At 42.2% G+C, this 26,708-nt stretch overlaps 2 protein-coding genes across 2 annotated transcripts in view; both read right to left on the bottom strand.

The window, feature by feature from the left end:
- Positions 1-26,708, bottom strand: part of LOC146578470 (cell adhesion molecule CEACAM5-like) — a 146,376-nt gene that overhangs the window by 100,952 nt on the left and 18,716 nt on the right. The window contains exon 4 of the mRNA XM_085267815.1: positions 12,273-12,605. Within this exon, the coding sequence (XP_085123941.1) occupies positions 12,273-12,605 (333 nt within the window). The remainder of the gene's footprint in view (positions 1-12,272; positions 12,606-26,708) is intronic.
- LOC146578471 (nuclear factor 7, ovary-like) lies at positions 24,923-26,450 on the bottom strand. The gene has a single exon (XM_085268778.1). The coding sequence runs from the start codon at positions 26,436-26,438 to the stop codon at positions 25,053-25,055; it is 1,386 nt and encodes a 461-aa protein (XP_085124904.1). The 5' UTR covers positions 26,439-26,450; the 3' UTR covers positions 24,923-25,052.

The raw sequence follows: 26,708 nt of genomic DNA, 5'->3' as shown, positions 1-26,708 counted from the left end.
GTTTTGTGTCTTTTCACCTCCACAGGTCACAACATGAAACCTGTTGTGAAGTTTATAAAATAAAGTGTCACTCGGTGGTGCAGCTGTTTGTCAGCTTCTATTTTAGACTTTGTTCTGGTTCTTGTTCAGGTTCCCAGCAGTGGGAGTGTAATGCAGTCACACACACACAGGTGGTGTTAAGGTGGACTCACTTAGTTACAGACAGTGGTGTTATTTCCTGTAACTAAGGGTGTGTTTCACTCCAAAGTTCAGACATTAACCTGCCAGAAGTTGTAAAAGTTACTGATAAAGAGCTTTTATCTCATTTCACATGTTGTCCACAATCTCCTCGTGATTACCTCTGGAAAGCCCCGTGGCACAGCTCTCCATCCAGTGCAGCTTTATGGTCATTGCTGTGGTTCCAGAATCTTCTCATGATGACCAGTAGGTCCCCAAACAGCATGACCTTTGACCTCAACCCCTGCCTGGGCTGTCAGCTATGGTCCCTACTTCTCGCTGGGTCTCTGAAGGTTTCTCAGGAGATTCCACCCTTGGGATCATTTCTTCCAGCAATGCTCTGCTGCACCTGCATCTCCTCACTAGAGGAAAAACTTCTATTTGGAAAACATGTCAACCATCATCAAACCAAAATTTCCTTTCAGTTCAGTGAACTTCACTTATCAAAAAATATCATTATTTATTAATTATATTATTGGTTTATCACGTTTTCACTTTCACTTATAGGCCATCAAAGTGTTTATTATCTTTACCCAAATAATTGGAGCAGAACTTGTTCCATATTCAGTTTTTCAGCAAAACGTGTTTGAGAAAAGATTCATTCTTATATCTGGAGGAATAAATATATTTCAATAAATATTAACGTTAGCCTGCGACTTTGTTCCAGTTTTGAATTTTGGCCCACTGTGTATTTGAGTTTGACACCCCTGATCCATAGCTGGCGATTTTTTGTTTTTATGGGCCGATGGATTTTTTTTGTTTAGGAAGGGTATATATAATGAAAGGTGTTGGATTGGCCAATTGGTCATGATCGACTCTGGGCTGGACCAATTACAGCCGAGGAGGCCGGATGCACCCTCCCCCTTGTTTAGCAATCACGTGATTTTCGCGCATTGCATGCCGGGAACTCGTGGCAAAACAATCCAAGTACCGCATCAAATGCAAGCATTTGCAGCACCGCAAAACGTTCATTCTCCGGTTCCAATACCTTCTTGTTTTTTCTTTGCCGCACAAAAAAGTCTCGACGAAAAGACAAAGAAAAGATACGAGGAAAAAATCAAAGGAGTGAAAGGGTCAGACCCTTACGAGCACACAGAGGGACCAAAGACGTCAGTGTGCTGCCCACTTTCACCACGCTCATATTTATAATCATACGGTTCTTGGAGTGAGTGCATACACTCATGAAGTTTAGTAACTTCAGGTCACTGCAACAAGCCCAGGTACAGTTTACCGACGGATGGGTGCAGGACCTTGAAATGCACCGTGTAGAACGAAAGACCATCGTACGAACAAAGGTAAGTTTACCAGTCTCACAAATCGTCGTCATAAATACACATTCGTTAACCGTTTATTAATATAACCTTTGAGCTCAGCGGTAATTAATTAGTAGTGGAAATAATTTCTGGTACGCGTTACAGAAATGTAGCAGTGACAATAATACTGTATGCTGTAATCGTACTGGACAATTAGTGATACAAAACACCTGTTTTACCCTGTGAATAAAAGTATATGTTTTTGTCAATGTACCATAATAACAGAAGCGAAACACAATATTGTGTCAGGACAATTCACTATTTATGCACAATAGACAAAGGAGAATAGCGCAACAATTTCTGTTCAGCGCCAGACTTGCTTGTAACCTATATCACCAATTATGTTAAGAAAAATGACGCATTAACTACAACAAAACTCTGACCTTTGTGGGAATGCTTGGAGCAGACTAACCTGTGAGCTGGAGTGTTCTGGGACGTTATATTTGGTATATCCAGACCATCCGTCGGCTCTTACTTCGGAAACATGGCTTAAAAAAATTCTCTTCCATTATGTAATCCGATAAAAAAAAAGATCTCTTTACCCGTCGGCTTCCCGTGGCTGTCATGCGACCGGCTGTTGCAGTTAATAATACAACAGCTTCTTGCCATTTTTGTGTTTCTTTTTATCGCTGTGTAACTCAGTTCAATTGAAAGCCTGCGTGCGCTAGTACCTCTTGCCACAAGTTCCCAGAATCCTTTGCGGTTTTACCCCTGAATGACGTCACATTTTCAATCTTCATCCCGACTTTTTGTGCCAGTCCAGCCTTGCCCTGATCTAACCTCTCCTCTTCCTCACAGCTCTGATGTCTCTGAGGGAGATGTTGTGACTGTAATCTGTGAGGAGGACCAAAGCTTTTCTGATTGGACTGTGAGGAGAAACACCAGCAAACTGCAGAGGGCTGAGTGTGGAGATGGGCGGGGACAACAGCAACGTGATCAATCATGTTCCATCAGTGCGCTGGTGCCTCACGACACTGGAGTTTACTGGTGTGAGTCCAGTAATGGTGCCATCAGTAACCTGGTTAATATCACAGTCACTGGTAAGCTGATCACTCTCACTTTACTTCTTATTGCATCCACAAATTGAGCTGAACATGCAGGTACATAGATTCTGTGCTGTTCTTCACTGATCACCTACCTGACTGACAGAGTAATGAAGGACTTCCCTCCCTCGGTGCTTCTTAATGTGTGAGGATATTCTCCATTACTGAGTTAAGACTTCCTTATTTAGATCTAAGCTCTGGATTATCTTGCACGTCTCGTGGCTCCCAAATGTCTCTTAAGTTATTATCCTCTGTAGCCTCATACTTTAGCTTTACTTGGCAAATGTGAATGCTTTGTGTGCTGACAAACCCTTTTGCATGTAGTGTTTTTATGAAAAGCCTTATAATTGCCTAATTTTGTGTTTTTGTTCTGTTACAAAAGCAGGCATTCTTACTGTTGTTTAATATTTTAATCAAACCTTTAAGTTTAATTCAGCACAAAAAGCCCCACTGTAAACAAATCCACAGAACAGAACCAAACTCAGCAGCCAAACAGTTTGTCCTCAGTGCAGGTCGACATTCAGAAAAACCAGCTGCCTCAGCTTGGATGGGCTGATGTGGTTTCTCCTTAATATCTGCCCAGTTTTTGAGAAGACCCTCCAAAGGAACAGATGTTGCCACAATGCACAGTCTCCCCTCCATCACCTTCAACAGGTAGGGAAAGACTGTGGCCTTGGCCTCCCACCAGCTCTGTGGGCCTTCTCCTTGTTGGATGAGGGGCTCCTCAAGATAACATTTCATCTCCATCATAACATCAGCTGTAGTATTTCTCTTTGCAGCATCTCCTGTAGCTCTTTCATCAAAGAGGCTCCACACAGCAGACGTCTGTGGCTCCTCCTTCACTTGGCCCTGTAATGGTGGAGCTGGGTGGGAGTGCACTTTGCTGCTGCAGTTATTCTCTGAAGTGCCTCATCAACAGCTCTGTTGTCACTGAATGCAAGCTTTTTAAATCTACCATCCAGTGATGCAGCTTCTGAGTGGACGGTGTTGAACTCCACACACAGAAACTTTTCACACTCACTGCTAATTTTGTTTTACAGTGAAGCCACTCTGCTCTGCTAGTCCCAATATCTTTCACCTGCAGCAGATGCTGCTTCGTTTGCAGCTGTCAGTCATATTTCTGTGTTTTTGTGTCGCACTCTCCTCCACACTGCTGTCTGTCATCTCACAGGTATGATGTGCGGAGCGATGCTGAACTTCCAATCCCAGCGTTTCATGTTGCAGGATCAATTCCCATATGAAAATATCAATATCTAATTTGATTACATTTGTTTTTCATCATAAATATGACAGACAAAAGTAAATTCAGCAATTAGCGGGATGGTCTGCAATACCCTGTTAACAGGAACTACACTCACCACCTCTCATTCATGTGCGTGTTACGGCTCTGCAAGAGTGTGAGCCAATGAGAAACCAGAGGCACAAAACTTTAGACCACAAAACACACAATCTGATGTTGGTTTGTAAAGATGTTGCTGATGAGACTTTGTAGAAAGCAGCTGGTCTGAGTGATGTGATCAGAGTGCAGCAGATAATGTCTGACAGCAGTTTGAAGAGCAAATGGATTCTGTTCTGTTCTTCATCATCACCTACCTGACACCTCACAGCTGTTTCTCACCTGCAGGTCACACAGGAGGATCTGTTGGACTGAAGGTCAGCCTGTCAGTTCCTGCTGTGCTTCTTGTTGCTGCTGTTTTCTTGATGTAGAGAAAACAAAAACAACAAAGAATCAGGATCCAGCCTCATGTTGAGCTGCAGCAAAATAAAATGTCTGAATCTTTTTAAATCAGCACTCTTAGTCTCCCGCTGGTGGTTTCAGCGTTGTCAGTGAACCTGGGGAACATGAGATGATGCTGGTAACAGAAATCAAAGGGAGTGAACAGCAGACAGGGATCAGCTGCAGGTTTAATACACGTCCTGAATTTGGTTTAGTTTGAAGTTTCTGTAAAATAAAACCAAATGTTGTGATTTGTCTCTTTATGAATAAAGTTGAATTGAATTTCTCTCTGAGCTCCTGCTTCTGTTGTCTGTCAGTGATTTTATCAGTTGGACATCAAGTAAAACTTTGGATAAAATGAAAACTGTTCACACAGTGTCTGTAAATCCACGGGTGAAAATAATACATGTAACATTCACACAAGTCCACGAGTGATTGAATGAAATGTGATCATGGAAAAATAAATTCAAAACTATTCAAGACTTTTACCATTAACTATCATTCTATTATGAAGTAACAGGAAGGTAATAATACTATAATATAATAATAATAAAGAAAATTAAAAAATATGGTATAACAGAGCTCACTGCCTCACACTGTCGATAGCAGCATTTCTTTTTAACCTTATTTCATTTAAGGCTCAGACGATCATCTGTTTTCACTTAAAGTAGTCTAGCTCTGATATCACTTTAGCCTCTGGATGGAGGATTTGCTATGTTAACTTATAGATAATAAACTCAACGTATTACAGACCAAAACCAAACACGTCCGTAGTATAAGACTGGATTTAACTCCCTTCACACCTGTCTCGACACAACAGTCAGGTCAGTCCCTTCCCTTTTAAGAAATCCACCTTAAATGTATTTTAAATGTAAGTGATGCAAAATGAATTTAATATTTTATCTTTAGTTTGTCAGGTAGCATCAGGTCAGATGGATGATGTTGGGTGAGATGGAGCAGACAGAGATGTCATCACAGCTGAGAGGAAGCAAAAGCCTCAACATCCAGGCTTAAAAGTGATGTAGGGAGCTAAAGCTAAAGCTCTGCTTTCTTTGTGTGCCTGTGCTAACAGCAACTAATGAGAAATGTGATGACAATTGTCCAGCTTTGTCCTTTTATATTCTACCAAATGTGAAGTGAACCTGTGGTTATACAGTAACGATAAGAGCATCTTTATTAGTCCCACATGTGGGAAATTTGTTTTGTTACAGCAGGAAGTGGACAGTGCAGTTACACAGCAAACATGAGAGAACACTGGAATAGAATAAGAAACTGTACACAACTGTACCCAATAGAATAGAATAGAATGATAGGATAAAAATAGAATACACATGCTATATACAACTGAGTACAAATACAACGTTGTCAGAAAAAGAGTGTTACACTTAGTCCTATTGCACATGTGTGTGTTTGATCAGCTGCAAAGTCTTTGTGGTGGAGTCTGACAGCAGAGGGGAGGAAATCTCTCCGTCCCACATCGTGGGTGCTGCAGCCACTGAAGGAGCTGCTCTGAAGTGCTATAAAGGTTTGTGATGATCAATACAGGTTTACAGCTCAGATCATACTGAGTTCATTATGACTGATATAAATATGTGATAGAATAATAATAAATCGAGTAAATTGTGATTGACAAACAGTTTTAAAGAGAAAGTTTGTTAGTTTAAATTGTGTGAAAGGTCAGAGATGGAGAGAACACCAGGCTGGGGCTGAATATCAGTGTATTACATGCAAATCTGATTGGATGACAGGACAGAGCATAAACTGAAGCTGGCATGGATGTTCTGGGTCTCCTGCCTCTGTGAGATCAGCAGGTCAAAGATTCAATAGCAAAACTTGGTTGTTCCAGCAGCGACGCCGAGGGCAGTGAGCTCTAAAAGCCTCCCAGATGAAAACGTGCCCGATCGAGAGGTGATCTGCTGCTGATGGGTGACGAACCTACTCAGGTCTCCAGCTCTTATCAGAGGAGGCAGTGAAGACACCTGAGCTTCAAGGCAGTCGGGCTGGGCGAGTCTGTGATTACATACTTTTATCTAAGTGCAATCTGAGTATTTTACCTGTAAGTAATCTTACAGTATTATGTTATATTGTGAGTCCTTCTTACAGATCTTCCTAGGTTGAAAATTAAACAGTACTAAATGTAACAAGTAGACAGCAGCACTAAAGTCATCAGTTTAATGGACACAGAGGAAGCTTTTCAAAGGCTTAAGAAGAATAACATGATGCTAGAACATCACATTTTATAATATGACAGTAAAAATAACTCACAGAGATCATCTTCTATGTTTTCCTCCATAAGGGCGGCGAGCCTGGGTCCAGCTATTTGAGTGGTGCCTTGTTTTGGTGAAGCTTTTGAATTGCTTGGCCTTTGAGGCCTGCATGGAGCTCAGGCTGACACTAAGCACAGGAAAGGCCCACAGTGGGTGCACACACAGGATACAGATCTGTCAGTTCATGATCAACAACCACTGACCAAAGCCCACTGATCTCTGACCTCCCAGCCCATTCTTCCTTCAGTGGGCTGCTTTCAGTCATTATGCAAATGTTCTGTTTATAAGATTGAGGAAACCTGCAGTCAGCTGAGACTGAAGAAGTCACCTGGATGAGTGACGAAACGTTTCTCCCACAAAACGCTGCGTCCAGATGAACAGAATCAACTTTTGGAGATTTACTTACCTGGATGATTGAGCATGCATCAAGACGTTTGGCAGCTGTAGCAGTCGTGGAAAATTCCCTCTGTGGCAGAAAATCTCACAGATGCAGTCTTGATACCAATAGATGGATAAAAACTGGAGGAAATCCTCAGAGGCCTTGAAAACTCCTAAATGGAAGTAGCTTCTTCTGCTGGGTCTATTCTGTTGGTCTGACACTGGCTTCCCTTCATTGGCTTCCTGTTAAATCCAGAATTCAAAATCCTGCTCCTCACATACAAGGTCTTAAATAATCAGGCCCCATCTTATCTTAATGACCTTGTAGTACCATATCACCCTATTAGAGCACTTCGCTCTCACTCTGCAGGCCTACTTGTTGTTCCTAGAGTATTTAAAGTAGAATGGGAGGCAGAGCCTTCAGTTTTCAGGCCCCTCTTCTGTGGAACCAGCTTCCAGTTTGGATTCAGGAGACAGACACTATCTCTACTTTTAAGATTAGGCTTAAAAGGCAGACAGAAACCCTTTTTCCTTGTTGATAAAGCATATAGTTAGCACTGGATCATCTCATCCAATGATGAAATTAGTTCTTTTTATTTTTGCCTGTCCTGATTGGTTCTTTAGCCTTTACCAAGTGGATCATCCATTTGATTGACCTTTGTTTGTTTGCAGAACCAGGAAAAGGGAGGAGACAAGACAAGATGTGGAAGAGAGCCAGAGATGAATAATAACTAATGATTAAATACAGAGGTGACCACCTCTGTATTTATTTCACTCACCACGTGATCCCATCTGCCTGGACTGTCTCTCTAATCTGTTTAAAGCTTTAAACAGTGAAATCAATAACCAACGTGTCCCAGCTGTGTCCCAATTCATTAAAAACTATCACAAAAAAGGAGGTAGACTTTAGAAACACTGAAATTTCTAAAGTCTCCACTAAATCAGGGTCAGATGTGTGTGAAGGTCCAAGACGTTTGCTGGATGTGAATTATCATGTGCAATGCTCCAGTTTGACCTCACGGGGGCAGTGTTGTTTTACACTCAGACTGCAGGACATAATAACAGTGTTGGAGTGTGAAAGTAAAGCAGCTTTTCTCTCAGTGTATGCAGAGGGATTTCTGATGACATCAAACTGTTTGTGTGTCTGTTGTCACAGCAGCAGCCATCAGTGACAGCAGCACACAAAAGCAACACAACAGCAGGTTCAGATACTCAGAGCAACAATTCATTTCAATGTCTGACCAGTTTGTAGTTTGTGTCTGAGTTCAGTTTAAAAACTTTAAAATACTGATCACAAGTTTCAAACAAACAACATATAAGAACATAAGATGGAAACAAACAGAGTGAAACAGAGTTTGTTTCCTTCCTGGTTTCCCGGTTTCTGTATGTTTGTCACACTTAAATGTTTCAGATCAAACACATTAAAATATTAAACAAAGAAAACACAAACTGAAGTTTGTAAATGAAGATGTTTGTTATTAAGGGAACAAATCCAAAGCTACATCATCCTGATCTGAAACATTTAATAAGTGTGACAAACATACAAAGAACAGGAAATCAGTTTGAGCAGCTGTAATCAAACTGTCAACCTTCACACTTTTTACTAAAACCTTTAATTCTCCACTAACATCACTTTGTATCCACGGTCACTCTAATGGACCCTAGAAAATAAGATAAAACACATTCAAAGACTATTTTGTGTTGAGAAGAAGTTTCTGGCTCTTATTCTATTTTCTAAAGGAGGCAAACAGCAAACAGGACTCTCCAGCTGCCCCGGAGCAGATTGTAATCATTGCTCTAGACGAGCTTCATCATGTTGCAGACACACCTTCATGCTCAGGGCAGCCGTTACCTGTGTGCTCTAAGAGAAGCAGGAAGATTTAGGGTCAGATTTACTAACATGTGGAGCAGCAGCAGCCGCATCACAAAGTTTAGTATGTTATGTATTTGTAATTTTGAGTTTTACATCTCTTGGAGAGAGATATCTTTTGCATACTTATAAATGCACCATGTGGTAAGCTGTATACTGTGTCTACTGCTGTACTGACAATAAAGCTCTTGAGTCTTGAATGTGTATCTGTAAGAGTGTCACTGTCAGGAGACGTGTCTGTCATAGTTGCTGCTGGGAGGTTATTACTGGGAGGGAGATGTTATCAGAGTCATCAGAGCTTCATCGGCTCAGAGTCGTTATCGCAGCACCAAAACTTTGTCAGTGAACTGGAATGAGCTGGATCTGAAACAAAGGCAGCTGTTACTGTGTTAGATTCACGTCTGCATGTTGAAACATCTTATTAAAAGTAAAGATGTGCACATACAGGCACGTGTCACAGTGACGCTGAGGATCCTCAGAGAGAGATTTCACTCATTTTCTTTGTCTTTACAAACCAAACTTTTATTTCCAGAGATATAAAAAAAACAAAGTTAAACACAACAGTGTTAAAAAGGGCACAGCCGAGCAAAACACCACAAACACAAAAACAAGCTGTTTAAAGAAGGTCACAGACTCAAGAGTGCAGAAGTGGAGCAAGGCGGAGCAGTTCGGTGATGTAGGTGGAGGCTTCACACTGTCAGGCCATAAAAAACTGATCCTCTAACAGTGGAGAGATGTTTGGAGTTAAAGCTTTGTCAGGCCAGAGAACAGAGCATCAGTTCGTCACACTGACCTCACTGCTGTAGTGATTAAGGACGTCAGAAATCCAGAATCCACTTCAGGACATGTATGACATCATGTCACCCATAAAGGCTTCAGCCATGAACTGGGTCTCGTGTGAGCCATATGAGACCCAGTTCTGTCTCATTACAGATACACAAACATGCGTGTGTACATCATGTTTGTGAGTTTGTATGAAAATGTTTTCACAGTGTCAACTTTCCCTAAAATCACAATGTTCCTTAATTTTAGCCAAACTGGTGGATCTGAAAATCCATCTGAACAGACACGAGTCAAACTTGTCCCGAAACACTGTCAGTGTACGAACGTCTGCATCATCTGTACAACAGCAGAAAATATTTCAATCCATTCATTGTCGTGTATTTTGGGTCATTTTAGGAAAAGTCACCAAGTTTCAGCCCAAACTGAGTCTATAACAGTTTGTAAACTCTGTCAAATTTGATACGATGGATTTACAAACCACGGAGAACAAAGTACAAGCTGTCTCCCAGTGGGCTGGGCTTAAGGAGGAAAAGTCACACGAGGCAGGAAAAGTCACACGAGGCAGGAAAAGTCACATGAGGCAGGAAAAGTCACATGAGGCAGGAAAAGTCACATGAGGCGGGAAGAGTCACACGAGGCAGGAAAAGTCACACGAGGCATCATCAGTTTCTTTCTGTCCTTGATCATCTGTTTTTCATCATGCTGGGTAACAGTGACTTCATGCAACATCAGGCTCAGCTTTATTCAGCTTTGAATACTTTGCAGCCCTTTCAATTATTTTTTTACGTTTTTTTCTCTGGTTTTGTTTTCTTGTGCTAAAACCCCTCTCATATTTTCTGCAGATCAGATTAATAAGAAGAGCAACAACAACAAGAAGCACAGCAGAAACTGACAGACCAACTATCACTCGAGCAGATCCATCCTCCTTCCCTCCGTCCTCCTTCTCTCCAGCCTCCTTCTCTCCAGCCTCCTTCCCTCCAGTCTCCTTCCCTCCATCCTCCTTCCCTCCGTCCTTCTTCCCTCCATCCTCTGTGTCTCCTCCTGTCTGACCTGCAGGTGAGAAACAGGTGTGAGGTGTCAGCTGTCAGGTAGGTGATGAGTGAAGAACAGAACAGAATCCGTTTCCTCTTCTAGTTCAGGACAACAGAGTAATACAAACTATTCACAATATGTATAAAGTGAGAAAATACTGGTGGATTTTTCGAGCTTCTTAAAAGGAAACAGATGTTCTGACTAAACATGACTAAAACTGATCCAGCTGTTCTTTATTATTTGACTGGATTAAACGTTTTAAACAAACTTGAAGAAGTCCAGCTCCTTACAATAGTTTTTTACAGTTCTTACACAGACAAACTGTATTATTGTCAGGGTCCTATGTCTGAGCGACCCAGGATCCCTGAGCAGTTATGGACCTGTTATATTACATGTATTTTTGGTGTTGCTGCCCCTCTTGTCCATGTTTGTAGATATGAGTGTGTGTGTGTGTGTGTGTGTGTGTGTGTGTGTGTGTGTGTGTCTGAACTCTTGTTTACAGGCACCTTCAGGCCTGGTGGGTGTGGCCCTGCTAGGGGACTGGCCACACCCGAAGCCACACACCTGCTGCTGATCAGGGCTCGCTGGGGGAGCTACTTAGGAGAGTCTTGGAGCTCCCACAGATGTGGGATTACTGCGTGAGACTCCCAAGTCAGAGTGAGTGAGTGAGTGAGTGAGTGAGTGAGTGAGTGAGTGAGTGTCCCCGCGGGGTCAGTGTTTAACGGCTGCCTCTATTGTTTTCCTACAGGAGGAACGTGGAGAGGAAGAACAGCACGCACAGGGTGTGCAGAGTCACGACAGCGGGGAGCACGAACACGGACGCCAATGGACACACACGGTAGCCTTGGGGAGCACGGGGATTAATTGTGCATCGATATTTACCACACTGTAAATAAACGCACTGTCTACACACAGAGCGCCGCGCCTGGGTCCTCCTTTCCCCACGGTCTGCCAGCCGGACCGTGACAAATATGGCTGTTATGTATTTGCTCTGGCAAAGATTAATTCATTAATTTATCAGCAGTTTATCACAGCTGGTCACAGAGATACTGATGATTTCAGCATGAGAGGTTCAAAGCCACACTGTGATCAGTCTCAGGAGTTTGGAAACTGCTTCCAGATCAGTAACTCTGCTCAGCTGGTCTCATTACAGCGAGAGGGCAGCCATGTTTTTAACACAGCTGCAGTAAAGATACTTTACAATAAGCACTGCCTGTGTTCAGATAAACTGCCAGCTTAGTTTGATTTGATCTAAACCTGCAGAGTGACAGCAGCCGTCCTCTCTCTGTAACAGCAACAACATGCAGGGAGTCTGCTCAGCTACACATGGATTAAACTCTGAGGTTAAACTATCAGGACATAATAGAAGTCAGTGAATTAATAAATAACAAACTAGCTCAGCTGGAGTCTCACATTGTCACAGATGAGGATGATAACACTGACTCCAGAGTGAGCAGGACACATCTGTGCTAAAGAAAACTGATGGAGGCCAACTGAGTGTGGGTGGATGCTGGACTCCAGCCACAAAGACAACAGCTGGAGAAACATCTGTCTACCTCTGACATCCACCAGCTCATCCATACAACAAACAAACATCAACAACCAGGAAGCAGCTTCACCTCTGATCACACACACTCAGCTCTACTCACTCACCTGGAGGAACAACCAGGTATACGAAGCTGATGTTCATCCATGACCTTGTTTCATTCATGAACACATGACACATGTATGTTCCAGTGTCATTAATCGTCACGTTCTTCAGAATCAAAGACACGTCTCCATCCTTCATCTGTCTGTCCTGCAGATCCACCCGGTTCTTAAAAGATGGATGCTGGTGTGTTGAATCAGAGGAACCATGCTGGTACAAAAGCACATATTCTGGCTTCAGGTCAGATCTTGTCCAGTTTAAAACTGTAACTGTGTTGTTTGGAGCTCGACATGTCAGAGTGACGTCCTGTCCAGACTCAGCTCTGATGATCTTTGGGTCTGAAAGAAGAAACAACACAGAGCAGAGAGGTTAAAGGTCAAAGTACAATTACGATCAGAATGATTGACTTTAAATATTTTGTTTATTTCCTTTGACATTTGAGTTTTTAGTCATGTTGGATTTAATGAACCTCTGAACATCCAGGAGGTCACCAGTGACCCACTGAGGGGGAATTTTAGCCTCATGCTAAACATGCAAAGTGTCAGAAACTACAGGGTGGCCTTTTGTTGTGGGCAGTCTGAGGTACACCTGTGCACTACTCATGATGTCAGATCAGCATCCTGATGTGGCACACCTGTGAGGTGGGACGAATTATCTCAATATAGCAGATGTGCCCACTACCACACATTTGGACTGATTTGTGACCACTGTTTGGGAGGGATGGTTATATTGTGTATCTGGAATGAATTTTAGGTCTCTACGTCCATCCCATGGGGAATGGGAGCAGTAACAAAGGTGTTGCGTTTATATTTTTGTTGAGTGTATATAGACATAGTATATTGTTACACACTTGTAAATGTCTCATTGGAGACTGGCACACACATTATTTTGCAACAACTAAATAATATAAAATATTTGAACCATCAGAACATTTTAACCAAATACAATATTGTAAATAAAAGATTACAGGGGCAGGGTGCCTTGTTTTTGTCGATAAAGCTTTTCATGTCCTTAAAAGTGCTATTTTTTCTCCTGCTTAAAAATTTGGTTAGTGACAGTCCCTGGATAAGCAGAGGAAGATGGATGGACTAAATTTGCTTAGTCCATCCATCTTCTATAGAGCTGAGGTGTCAGATTCTGTGTAATATTATGCCACAATCCTGTCAGGAATCAGGATGATTTTGTTGTGTTTTACGCTTTGGAGGGACAAAATAACGTCAGGTCTGCTGGATTAAAAAATTATTTTGTGAGATCATGCTTATGTGAAACTAGTGGAGACGTTTCTACATAATACACACAGTTTGGACACAGCTTTTCATTTTTACTTCTTTTTACTTTATTTTTACTTCTTTATTTTGTAGATTGTCACTGAAGGCACCAAAACTCTAAATGAACACATGTGTAATTTTGTAGTAAAGAAAAAAGAATGAAATAACTATAAATAAATATGTTTGTTATGTTTATGTTATATTTTTTTAAATAGTCAACCTTTGCTTTGATCACTGCTTTGCACACTCTTGGCACTCTGTTGAGGAACTTCATGAGGTATTCAGCTGTGTTAAGGAAGAAACGCTTTTATAAGGTTTATGTTCAGCAGTCATTGATCAATGATTCCTCTTCCTGATTTGTTTGCTTGGTTTACATACCAAGCAAACATACTTTATATACATTAAAGTATATGTTCATATTTTACTCTTAATAGGAAAAGAACAAAATGTACTACTCGCTCTGTCTCTAGAAACAGGAAGTTCACCCTGTGACATTTACCGCGAGAGATTAACACACACACGCACACACACACACACGCACACACACACACACACACACACACACACACACACACACACACACACACACACACACACACACGTATGCAAAATTAAAGGAAACTGCTATGCTTGTTTCACCCTGCTTACTATAAATAAAGACAAACTACTGCAGCTCGGTGTGAGTGAGTCTCTCTCTGAGCTCTCACCCGTGCAGCACGTTAACTGTCTCCAAGTGTCTCAGTGTTGTTTATTCACCTAACTGTTTGATAACTGTAAATCTCTAACAACCTGAAATATTATTGTTATTATTATCTTAAAGTAATATTATTATTGCTTCTAGGCTGGACTAATGTAGTTCATTATTATCAGGATGTCCTAAAAACTAACTCCAAAGGCTGAGTGAGTTCTGAACAACCAAAAAGCTCAATCAGACCAATGTTTTGCCACTAAGCAACATCCTCCAGCAGAACTCTATGTATCAGGTTGGTCCTGATGCACAAACATGTTTTAGATGGACTCAGCGGTTTAACATTAAGCTGTTATTATGAAAGAAAAAAAGTTTTGCTCTGACAGCTTTTCTGAGAGATGTAATAAGATCCCAAACACATTGACCTCTTTGTAGAACATTATTAAATAAGCATATTATTTAACCTTTTAAACATTTTAAACACTGGGTTGTGAATAGAAGATGGAAAAACAAAACAACTAAAACAAAGAGAAAAAAGCTACGCAGCACACAAACTCTGGAAAGGGGACCTTTATGTCACCGAGCACATTATTATGTATGCATTAATAAATAACAACTTAATAAAGATATTACACTCTTAATTTGTCGTTCTGTCACGGCTAGGGCGGCAGTCGTGTGGAGGGTGAGAAAGGAGGATCCAATAGCAGACAATGGCGGAGGTGCAAGTGGGTTTTATTTACAGTGCACAAAACCAAGGTGTGGGCAGAGCCGAACATAAACCTAAACTGGGAAACCTAATGCAAAAATGGAGGACATGAAGCGAGGAGCAGAGAGACACGAAGAAACATGGAACAGTGCAGACTACACGGGAGGTTCACAGAGAAATACAGACGACGCCACGAGAAGCAGACACCAACTATAAATACACACACCAGGTAATCAGGAAATGGCACACAGGAGGGGACACAGCTGGAACTAATGGGCATAACGAGACAGGGGAGAGGTAAAACTGAACACACTGACATGTGATATGAACTTTCAGAATAAAACAGGAAACTAACAGACACAGAGAACCAGACAGGACACTGAACTTGACAGGCAGACTCATGAGCAGACACAATAACACCATGGACAGACAGAGGGAACACAGAGAAGTGGGAGCAGGCAGGCAGAGAACAGAAAACCTAACAAATGGCAAAATCACAACAGAATACACACTTGGAATGAACAAAAGCATAAAGAAACACAAAACACTGAGTCCTCAGACTCAGGACCATGACAACTCTAAAGCAATAGGTAACCCAAGTTGTTTCAGTACCTTGCCATTCCGGGTTTCTAAACAGTTCCAATATCTTGGAATAAATGTCACTCAGGATTATTGTGGTTTATTTAAACACAATCTCTCTAAACTATATGATGAAACCAAAAATAACAGACAAATGGATTAATCTACCACTTTCACCAGCAGGGAGGATAAACATTGTTAGAATGAATATTCTTCCCAAATTCTTATTTTTATTTCAGTGTATCCCTATTGTGATTAATAAAGCCTTTTTTTAATAAATTAGACTCCTTAATATCCTATTTCATATGGAACAGAAAGAATCCAAGAATCAAGAAAAGCTACCTGCAGAGACCGACATGTCAGGGAGGGATGGGGTTACCATGCTTCCGTCTGTATTATTGGTCATGTAATGTTCGTTCCATGTCGTTTTGGTTGCGGACTAAGGGGGCCGACTGGACAACGATGGAGAATGAAAGCTGCTACCCCTCCTCATTAGAAGCTGTGATCTATTCAGCTCTCCCTATCCCTAAACATGACTTTAAAAATCCTGTAGTCTCTCATACAATTAAAATCTGGACACAGATAAGGAAACATTTCGGGTGGAAGGAAGCTTCCATACTAACTCCACTCATGAATAACGCATCATTCGCACCATCACTCTCAAACATTTAATTCTCCAATGGAACCACAAGGGGCTGCACTCAATAAAGGATTTATTCATCAACAAGGTTTTTCCCACATTCCGGCAACTGCAAGAAAATTTGACTTGCACAGTAATGACTTTTTCAAATACTTACAGATCAGAAGCTTTGTAGGGAAGCTTTTTCCATCTTTTCCAGGTCGGCCCCCAGACTCTGCCTTAGATAACTTATTTCAGTTTGATCCACTCAAGAAAGGACTAATAACAAAAATTCACAACGCTTTGTCACAACTGGATGGAACTGTCACACTTGACTATCTGAAAGAGGCCTGGCAGCGTGACCTTGGTACGAGAATTACAGACAATCAATGGAAAAAAGCCCAGGAAAATGTACACTCTTCCTCTGTTTGCATTCGTCATGGACTCTTACAGTTTAAAGTGCTACATAGACTCCATTTATCAAAGTTGAAACTGTCAAAAATGTTCCCCAACGTAAACTCGTCCTGCAAAAGATGTAAACAGCAACCTGCTTCACTGGCGCATATGTTTTGGACTTGTCCCTGTATAACAACATATTGGAATAATGTCTTTCATATCTTGTCTAAAATTCTAAAAAAAACACTTAAGCCAGACCCAATCTGTGCTTTATTTGGAGTGAAGCCGGTTGTTGTAGACCTATCAGCCACCCAAAATAATGTGATACGTTTTGTGACGCTGCTGGCACGCCGTTTGATTCTATTAAACTGGAAACAAAAGGTGCTTCCTACCACATCAGCGTTAATACAAGATGTATTGAGACACTTGCAGCTGGAAAGAATTAAACTCCTACTAAAGGGGAGGTTGGAGGAATTCCATTCAACCTGGCAACCTTTTATAGATTTCTTCAATACTGTACAGATATAAATGCTCACTGAGCCTTATTGGTAGTTCGATAAATAGCATCCTCTGTCCAACGTTGTTTGTTGTTGCCTTTTTTTTTGTTGTTGTTGTTGTTTTGTTTTTACTTTGTTTTTTCCTATTGTATATATGCAATCATTTATATTTGAATCTTAGTAGCCTTTATGATAAAGAACACTGGAAAACCAAATAAAGAGATTTGAGAAAAAAATAAATAAATAATGTTTTTATCTGAAGAGTACATAAATATCTGGTTTCAACTGTTTATTTGATGATTGTCAGGACAAAGAGGGAGAGAGAGGAACAGAGAGGGAGAGAGAGGAACAGAGAGGGAGAGAGAGGAACAGAACAGCGATGGAACAAGAGCAGGTGAGACACACATGTTAGTCAAATGGTTGTTTACCAAAAGTATCACTGTATCACAGGTACTCATGTTTCTTTTTAGGTTTGCTATTTTTCAAATTCTGTATTTATTAAGTTATGCAGGCTTGTTTGCACAACAAGGCTAAATAATTATATAAAATTTTCCATCCATCCATCTTCATCCACTTTATCCGAGGCCGGGTCGCGGGGGCAGCAGCCTAAGCAAAGAGGCCCAGACCTCCCTCTCCCCAGCCACCTCCTCCAGCTTATCCGGGGGAATACCAAAGCATTCCCAGGCCAGCCGAGAGATATAATCTCTCCAGCGTGTCCTGGGTCTGCCCCGGGGCCTCCTCCCGGTGGGACATGCCTGGAACACCTCACCCAGGAGGCGCCCAGGGGGCATCCTTGTCAGATGCCCGAACCACCTCAGCTGGCTCCTTTCGATGTGGAGCAGCAGCTGCTCTACTCTGAGCCCCTCCCGGATGGCCGAACTTCTCACCCTATCTCTAAGGGAGAGGCCAGCCACCCTTCGGAGGAAGCTCATTTCTGCCGCTTGTATCCGCGATCTCGTTCTTTCGGTCACTACCCACAGCTCGTGGCCATAGGTGAGGGTAGGGACGTAGATCGACCGGTAAATTGAGAGCTTCGCTTTTACACTCAGCTCTCTCTTCACCACGACGGACCGGTGCAGCGTCCGCATTACTGCAGCTGCAGCCCCAATCCGTCTGTCGATCTCTGGCTCCCTTCTCCCATCACTCGCGAACAAGACCCCGAGATACTTGAACTCCTCCACTTGGGGAAGGAACTCATCCCCGACCCGGAGTGGGCACTCCACCCTTTTCCGGCTGAGAACCATGGCCTCAGATTTGGAGGTGCTGATCCTCATTCCCGCTGCTTAACACTCGGCTGCAAAGCATTCCAGTGCGAGCTGGAGGCCCTCACCCGATGAAGCCAACAGAACCACATCGTCTGCAAAAATCAGAGATGAGATTCTGAGGCCACCAAAGCGAAAGCCCTCCGCCACTTGGCTGCGCCTAGAAATCCTGTCCATAAAAATTATGAACAGAACCGGAGACAAAGGGCAGCTAGTCGAACCTCAGATATAAAATTTTCTGAATCTAAATATTGTACTTTGGTAGAATTAAAAAATAAGTGTAGTGCAGGTCTATGATGATTTTTAGTGCTACTATCATCTAGTTCTGATTCTGGTTCTGTCTTGGTTAAGTCCTCAGTAGTCCTGGTTTTGAACTGTTGTAGTCCTGTTTTAATTCTGGATCAGTTCTGGGTCTGGTTGAATTGAGGTTTAGTCCTCGTGTCTTGATGCAGGCCCGACCTTGTTCTGCCTTGCTGCTTAATTAAAAAACTAGTTTAAGGTGTCCTGCACATGTGATATATATTTTTCCCGATATGAAGTCATTCTTTTTTGAACAAAACTCAAAACAGAGCCAATTAATCTTTCAGTCATTTCTACCCCCCCCCCCCCCCCCCAAAAAAAAAACAAAAAACAAAAAACAAAAAAAGCAAAAAAAAACAAAACCCACATGCATACTACCCTTTAGGGCTAAGCCCCGGGTGTTTCAAATGTCTGGCTCCGCCTCTGGTCTATGCCAAACCAGAATTTAAAACTGCTTTTCCAATTCGCCTCTCAAAATTTCTGATTTACAGTTAAGAGTGTGGCATGTGCACATGACATGTTTTCACCATTTGTAAGCCAGAAGAGTGACTGCTCTTGAAGCCTGGTTGTTGCACAATACTAATACTCTTACTGCCACTACTTCTTGTTCTACTAGTACAGCTACTGCTACTGCACAAGGACCTCAGAGGGACATATGGCAACAAGGCTTGGAGGTCAGACACGTAGGGCCTGCAGGGTGGGGATCCAGGTGCCACATGGTGTTGCAGCTGATAAAGCCATAAACTATGCCCATTTTGTTGAAGTGATCACCAGTTTGCTGGGTTTTTTAGAGACACAGAGTGAGAGCGATCATGTTCTACATTACTGTTTTTTAATGGATTTTCAGAGCTGTTGATTTATGAAGCAGTCTTCATGGAAACATGTCAAGTCTGTTTTTGGGATTGAGTGTTAAATTGTCACAGTTTTAATAAAACCTGCATTTTCCTGCAATGATACTGGAGAGCAAAGAAAAGTTAGACGATGTTTATCCAGCTCTTCCAAAATGTACCTCACAAACATCTGCTGGATCCTGAATTCAACATTCTAGGGCCTATGAACAGGTTAACACTGAATGTTCTACGAATACTGGCCCAAAGGTAAAAGGTGAGAATTCCTCCGGTAAAATCTTTTCTTTTTAAATTGTTAGAGCCTTCAGGCACTATGGCAACAGGAATGCAAATATTAAAATGTGACGAAGAAAAGCTTGAAAATAACATTTTCACCCACAAGCACAAAACCAAGAGCCCTAACATGTGATTAGTTTTGACTTGCTGCTATAACTAAAACATGGTGCAGCTGTTGTGTTGTTTAAGAATGGAGAACGCATTTTTCAGCGTGGGAGCGTCAGGCCTCACATTTCGGAACAGCTTCTAATGGAGCCTCACTGCGTCTAGAGACTGGAGATCAGGTGTTTTTATGTCTCTGGGTTAGTTTCAAATATATGACCATCATTTTCACCATTCCACCTTCAGTGGTCATCTTCTTTTTACCATGTAAAAAGGGAAACACTTGTCTCTGTCCACAGTCAAAGATAAAGAGCAGCTGTACCTGGGCCTCCTTGTTCTGATGGTTGTTTGTCCATAACGGACGTCTTCAGTTCTCACTGCTGAGTAGATCACAGCTGAATCAGTCTCTGTACAATAAACACATTAAAATTACTGCAACAGTGCTGTGATATTATTACACTACAGCGATGGAGACATTTCATTCTGTTCTTTTAAGCTTATTAAAAGCATTAAATGGTGTCTTTTTATAAATAGCAGCAACTTTTCACAGTTTTTATTTTATTTTAACACCTCTGCTGCAAAACAGTGAGAACAAAGAAATCAGGATGTTTCTGAGAAAAAGAAGAAGGGCGGCCACAGAGCTGCAGACTGATGCACTTTTACCACAGAGCATGAAGGAAACATGCATGACCAGTGTTATCAGCCAAACCCAAACACACTGCAGCAAGAAGCTCCATCAGTGTCACACTAACTCGAGTCAAAAAGAAGCAGCACAAGTTTAAAAGAATAAAAAGTCACTGATGGATATAAAGGACATTTTATCTGTTCAGTCTCTTCATATGTCTCATGTTCACATGTTCCATATCTTAAGTGTGTGTAGCAACAACAGATAACACACATGTGTGGGCCTCATCTGAGCTCTGACACATGTAGCTCAGTGACAGCACTGTCTCTCTCTGCCTCTCTGTCTACATGGCTGTGAACAAAAATATAAACACTGAGGCTTCAAAATGCAGCATCTACAACACTGTCACTCTGCCTCCACCATGGAGACCGTCTCCATGGTGATGAGTACAACTGGCAGCTGAAACTGTTGTGAACTTCTCCATGAGTCATATTTCCTGTTTCAGAGCTGCTGATTGGCTCTTTGGGCCCTTTACCTTCAGGAGGTCATGGACGAAGCACTGAAGTCGTTTATCACGTAAAAAATATTTTTAGTTTATAATAATTTGATAAATAATAAAATATTAATAAAAACTGGAGGTTATTTTAGAACTTAGATTTTAAGCTATTTATGCCTTTTTTGCTGCTCTTTTTTAAACTTATTCCCTTTAAACTGTGTTTATTCTTTTTAAAATATATTGGTTATTGCACTGTAGAGGCTGCTGAGGAACAGTATTTCGTTTCAGGCTGTGTAACACGAAATGACAATAACCAATAAAGTCTTGAGAGCTGCCATCATTGTTCCAGCAGGAGGCAGTAAAACACCAAACTGCACCTGTTGTGCTGAAAAGGTGTGAGCATGTGCAGTAACCCAGTAAGTTACCTGAATATATCTCACACACACACACACACACACACACACACACACACACACACACACACACACACACACACACACAGTACTGATACTAATGACTCGCTCTCAGATCTATTTGGGTTTAATGTCAGGGTATATTTGTGGATGAAAGTTTTGGTAGGACACATGATGTGGACAGTCTGGTAATCCCAGAATATTTTAATGTAAGAAAACTCCAGACAGCTCTGGAGAAAGTTTCAGAGTAAAAGCCCTGGAGTGTTTTACATGTTATTCTGTTGGATTAAATCTGACGGAGCTGATTCATAAACACTTCACTGCCAGGTATCAGGTGACCTGCAGAGACTGATCCTACAAACACTCAGAAACAGAGTAAACCAAACTGCACCACAGTGATCAGACGAAACCTTCCTGACATGAACACAGCTCCTCAGTAAAAACTGTGAAGCAGCAGAGAGACTACACCCAGCACCATACACCACCTCTCTGACACAGTACACCCTCGGGCAGGTGGTGTCCCCATAAACAGTGTGAGAAGCTCTGATTATTTACTATGTTCAAACAAACTGAGTGTCCACAAACGTCTGAGCTCACAGTGAGAGCTGCTGGCACAGTTTGGAGGTGTTCTGCCCCCTGCTGGACACACAGAGCTACAACATGAGGATCAGAGGAGGCTGGTGCTGCTTCACCTTTAGACACAAGAAGGAGGTCAAAAAATGTAGAAACAGAGATTGTTTTTAAACCTGTAAAGGAGGAAATCCTGACGAACCAATCCACAGCCAGAAAAGAAGACTAACTCTGTGCTGCTCCAATCAGGAATCAGCTCTGTTACTGTGTGAGTGTGTAAAGTCACAGAGTAGCTGGTTTCAAATGTATCTATAAAGTTTATTCACATTTTATTTAGGCTTCAAAAAACAGTCCAAGTTTATTTCTTTGGACTTTGTTCACTTAGCGCCACCTGGAGGACAGTCAGCTCCCTGCAGCAGCTCTGGAGGACTGTTAACTGATGAAGAGCTCGGACTGCACAGCCTGCTTCATCACCGACTTCTTTAAATAAACATGACCACGATCAGTCGCAGCACCTCAGACAAACGTTTGTTACACAGCAGCCGCCTTCACACCGACTGAGCTCCATCACAGCTTCAGAGCTCAGCTTACTAAAGTCAAAGTTTATTTCCTCTCAGGTTTCTTACTTTCAGTAAAGTTTCACTGTTAGAGCCCTGACCAGCATCCTGCAGCATCTGGAGCAGCTGTGTGGTGCTGTCATGGCAATAAGGATCCAAATCTGTGGGGATGTTTCCAGCAGGGGTTATAACCTGCAGCCAGCAAGGTGTGCCTAATAAAGTGGCCGTGTTTATGTCCCAGTGCAGCAGCATCAGAAAACGGTGGTTTACATCTCTGTTACAGGAAACCTGAAGAGTTAAAACACCAGAGAAGAAAATCTAAACGTTACACAAAGAACAAAAAAGAAGTAAACTTCATAAAAACTTCACAAATGATGCTTTAAATGAAAAATAAATCCCTGTAAATAATTCAACAGGTCACATGTTAGAACCACCTTAACTAAACTCTGTAGCCGCTCACTGTGGTTTGTCCCAGCAGCTCTTAGGAAACAAACTGCTAACTTCAGTGTCAGCACACACTGTTAGTAAACTATGCAACACTGAATTCAGGTTTCAGTTGTGTTAAGTTGTGAAGTTGTGATGAAAGTCTTCTTACTGACACAGGTAGGATGGTCAGGCGTCCTCTGTTCCTTCACCGTTCATGAACTGTCACTTATAAAATGCTGCCAAACATCAACTACACTCAATAACTAAACGTGTGCAGGTTAAAGTGATGGACGCCCAGATCTGCACTCCAAATACAAACAGACTAAAGGTGTTTCCTCCAGAAACAAAGACAATATTTACAAAGGTCTCACAGGTAAATTGTGAGCGATCACAGCAGCATCTCATCCTGACTAACAGCTTTTAGATGCAGGGAGAGCGTCGTGGTTCAGAGGTGGTTCAGCAGATGATGAAGGCCTTTCTGTTGCATTGTGTAGTGCTGTGGAGGCCATGATGGTCGACTGGGTCTGCTTCTACTGAACTCACAAACACTTCTGAGGTATTTACACCTGAAGCCTCATTGAATGTGAGTCAGAAACAAACGGCTCAGCTGTGATTAATGGATGTTTCCCTGCATTTCTATTTTCACACAGTTTATTTCTTACAGCAGGAAAACTGAACAGAATGTATGTAAGAGGTCAGAGTGAGGATGACGTCACTTAATACAGGAAATACATGTTTGTCTGTTTTGATGATGAAGGACTTCTTCAGCTCTGTAAACAGCTACACTTGAGAGGACAGAGGTGATTTCATGGATCAATAACAATGTGTTTATCAGCTTTCATCATCGCAGTGCAGACATGACGTCAGATCTATCAGAGTGAAGGCCGTCTCTCTGATGACGTCACAGAGCAGAGTCCTTCTGTCCAATAAAGGATCTCAGATCAGCTGCTGCCATCTTGTGGCCACAGTTGGTTACTGTCTCTGAAAGTTGTCTCATGTTTCCTGTTGTCCTGCTAACAAAGGCTGGAGCTCATCATGCTGAGAGGGCAGCAGCATTCACATATCAATAATGTCACACGTGCAGCATATTTCCAACTCCATAATATCAATCGCCTCCGCCCTTTCCTCACTACTCATGCCACTGCCATTCTCATCCATAATCTTGTTATCTCTCGAATTGACTACTGTAACTCACTATTATTTGGCCTTACACAAAAATCTATTAACAAGCTCCAACGTGTTCAGAACTCTGCTGCCCGTATTATTACTAGGACTTCCTCTACCCACCACATCTCCCCAATCCTGAAGCAGCTTCACTGGCTCCCGGTTAAATTTCGCATCCATTTTAAAATAATCCTCTATACATTTAAGGCTATTCATTCTCTCTCTCCACCATACCTCTACGATTTAGTACAGATGAACTTCCCATCCCGGTGCCTCAGATCCTCATCTTCTCTTTCTCTCTCTGTTCCTTCCGCTCGTCGGATTACAATGGGGGGCAGGGCTTTTAGTTCCTCTGCCCCTCGACTTTGGAATTCCTTACCACCTGACCTCAGAAATATTAGCTCATTCCCTCTTTTTAATTCCACCCTCAAAAGGCACCTGTTTAAAATTGCTTATGTTTAAACCTCTGTATGCTCTAACTTTTATCTGCTATTCTTTTTATTGTGTATATTTCATGTTTCTGTGTTTTTATCTGTTGTACAGTGTCCTTGGGTGCTTTGAAAGGCGCTATTTTTAAATAAAATGTATTATTGTATTTATTATTATGGAGTTAAACATGAATCATTGTTTCAACAACATATTTATTGTTGTCATAAACAGACAAGAAGACAACAACAAACTGCTCCTCCCATTCAACACATGTCAGTCCATATCCCAGCAAACTAAATCATCTCCATTTACACATCAAATAGAAACATGAATCACTTGTAATGATTAGAAACTTGATAGAATTTCAAATCTAGTTTGGGGAGTCATTCAGTGAGAAACAGTGAAATGATTTTCCATGTGAAAAGGTGGACAGCAGAAACAGAAAGAAAGAGTGAAACTAAAAGAGAAACAAAGAGCTTTGGAACAACGAGGCAGCAGGAGGACAGCTGCAGTTTAACAGCTTCAACTCACTGACAGGAAACAACATTAGAAACATCATCATCCTCAACTCATCTGCTGCACTGACACTGACACCTTCAACGGACACACCTTCAGTTTATCATAAGTGCTAATGTATGGAAACATCCTGTGAGTGAAAGTGTGTGTGAAGGTGTGTATGTGTGTGTTAGTATCAGGATCAGAGAACGACAGCTTTCCTCTGTTCCAGTCCAGATTCACTCTGATCCTCTGGAGCTTCTTCTGGACTGAGAGAGCAGTGAGAGGAGCTGATGGTGAGCGTGTGTAGTATTTACCTAATAAGAACCATATTGTCCATAATCCAGACTGTATGCGTCCCTTCCTCTGCACAGACTCTGCTAACACACCCACTAACCACACTATACTGTCTCCTACATCGACATCCCAGCTGTGAGTCCCTGAGTTAAAGCCCTCAGAGCCCAGGACAGACCAGCAAAAATCAAACCTCTCTGGATTATCAGGAAGCTGCTTCTCTCCTCCTCTCACACTGGTCAGATCTTCAGACAGGATGAGGTTTGGATGAGCAGTGTTTGGGTCCAGAATGAGAGGAGTGTAGGAGACCATGTCCTTCATGTTGTTCCAGATGTTGAAGGTCAGGTTGCCCAGGTGTTTGGCCTGGTCTATCAGAGCTCCTGAGGGCAGCTGTGGATCATCCAGCAGGGGGCAGCGCTGGACTCTTTCCACTGCAGCCTTGTAGTTGTGCAGGAATGAGACGTCTTCAGCTCTCAGCTCCTCCTCTGTGGCTCTGACTGTGTCTGAAAGAGCTGCTATCTCTCTGCTCAGAGCCTCCATCTTCTCCTTCATCATCCCACTCTTCTGCTCCTCTTCCTCCCTCAGTGCAGCCAGCCTGGCCTCCTCTTCCTCTGCTAGAAACTGATGAAGCTTCTTAAACTGCTCCTTAATCTGCCTCTCTGTGTGTCGGGCCTGGACCTTAATGTGTTCTGCTGTTTGATCAAACTTCACTTGAACTTCTTCACAAACCTTTAACTTCTTCTTTAAGGGCTCCAGAGTTTCCTGAAGTTCCTTCTTGTGTTGTTGTGCAGCTTCATCGATGGGTCTGAATCTGTGATTGGTGTGTTTTTCTGAGTCTCTGCAGACGACACACACTGGCTGCTGATGGTCCAGACAGAAGAGTTTGAGTTTCTCAGAGTGCAGACTGCAGAGAGCCTCTGAAGCTCTCTGATCTCTCTCCTGTAAGAACGACTCACACAGGTTTCTTAAAGCCAGATTTAAAGGTGGATCATTCTTTGAAGATCTTCTCTTACAAACTGGACACTCACGTTCCCTTTTTTTTCTCCACCATCTCTTCAGACAGTCTTTACAGAAGCTGTGGCTACATGACAGAAGAACAGGATCTCTGAAGACCTCCTGACAGACCGGACAGCAGAGATCCTCCTCTGATCTGGAAGCCATTGAGTCTGTGAGTGAAGCTGAAAACAGCAGACAGGAAGTACAGTCAGTCCTGGCTCCCCTCCCTCCTCTACCACCTTCACTGAAACTTCCTTTGAGTCGTGTTTTTGCTCAAACTCACATTCAGTGTGTGGAGCGTCAGCAGCTTGAAGCAGCAGTGTTGGAGTTTTCCACTTTTCTCTCCTGTAGCTGGACTCACTCAGAGGAAGCTGCTAGTTTGGTCTGAGCTCAGTCTGATCGTCTGTGCGTCTCTCTTTACTGAGGACGAAGAAC

The sequence above is a fragment of the Mchenga conophoros genome, linkage group LG3 (genome assembly GCF_057382185.1).
Source record: "Mchenga conophoros isolate Kocher_MC1m ecotype Shallow Benthic linkage group LG3, M_conophoros_male_GT1.1, whole genome shotgun sequence".
NCBI classification, from domain to species: domain Eukaryota; kingdom Metazoa; phylum Chordata; class Actinopteri; order Cichliformes; family Cichlidae; genus Mchenga; species Mchenga conophoros.
The sequence above is the reverse complement of the archived record's forward strand: the minus strand, read 5'-3'. Positions and strand labels throughout refer to the sequence as shown.

Excerpts from the sequence above, each read along its gene's own strand:
- LOC146578471 (XM_085268778.1), bottom strand. The coding sequence starts at position 26,438 with ATGGCTTCCAGATCAGAGGAGGATCTCTGCTGTCCGGTCTGTCAGGAG.